Source organism: Carlito syrichta, unplaced genomic scaffold (assembly GCF_000164805.1).
Source record: "Carlito syrichta isolate Samal-C Ts95f unplaced genomic scaffold, Tarsius_syrichta-2.0.1 Scaffold306946, whole genome shotgun sequence".
Lineage (NCBI taxonomy): Eukaryota > Metazoa > Chordata > Mammalia > Primates > Tarsiidae > Carlito > Carlito syrichta.
In genome coordinates, this window is record NW_007251042.1 from 1,239,119 (window position 1) to 1,239,766 (window position 648).

Below are 648 nucleotides of genomic sequence, written 5' to 3' on the forward strand. Positions count from 1 at the left end.
CATTTAAGGTGGACACGAATTATTTCTGGACGAGGTAGTTTAGTATAAGTTGCTGCCTTGCAAATCACTGTGACAGTGGCTGCCCAATCCATTACCCACAAGGCTAGCACACCTTGCCAGGGACTCTCTGTTGTGAATTCCGCCTCTGCAGATTCCATCAATGCTGGAGAAGGAAGGGCAGTGACGGGCCAAGGATGCCATAATCCTTGGTGTTCAGAAATTCTTTCCTCCTTATTCCTCTGTTCCGGAGGGGGGACATACAAGTGGGAAAATATAGCATGCTGCTACCTAGAATAGGGTAGCCACTCAAAAGTGTTTGCTGAACTCAATTGATCCCAGAAGGCCGGGTACAGTCCACTGGAAAATAATACAGAGCAGACCTTGGAATCAGACCTACCTTTGCTCAAAGCAAGACTCTAGAATTTACTGTGAGTGCAGCTTTGGACAAGTCGTCTCGCCTCTCTGGATCTCGATTTTGCCATGAATGTAACTAGTCGTGTTGCCGTGGGGGAAGCGACATTTGTGTTAGTGGCAGGTGCGCCCCGCCCCCATAGAGGACGAGAACTCGCCCCTCTCCCGTTCCTGCGATACTTCCGCCCGGCCGCGCGGTGGCGCTGCAGCCGATCACAGGCCCGGGCCTCGCTCGCG

General features: G+C 52.3%; 1 protein-coding gene across 1 annotated transcript in view; it reads left to right on the forward strand.

Moving 5' to 3' along the window:
* The first annotated feature begins 480 nt into the window (after positions 1–480).
* The window catches only part of R3HCC1 (R3H domain and coiled-coil containing 1), a 7,573-nt gene continuing 7,405 nt past the window's right edge, over positions 481–648 (forward strand). The window contains exon 1 of the mRNA XM_021715264.1: positions 481–486. Coding sequence (XP_021570939.1) covers positions 481–486 — 6 coding nt within the window. The remainder of the gene's footprint in view (positions 487–648) is intronic.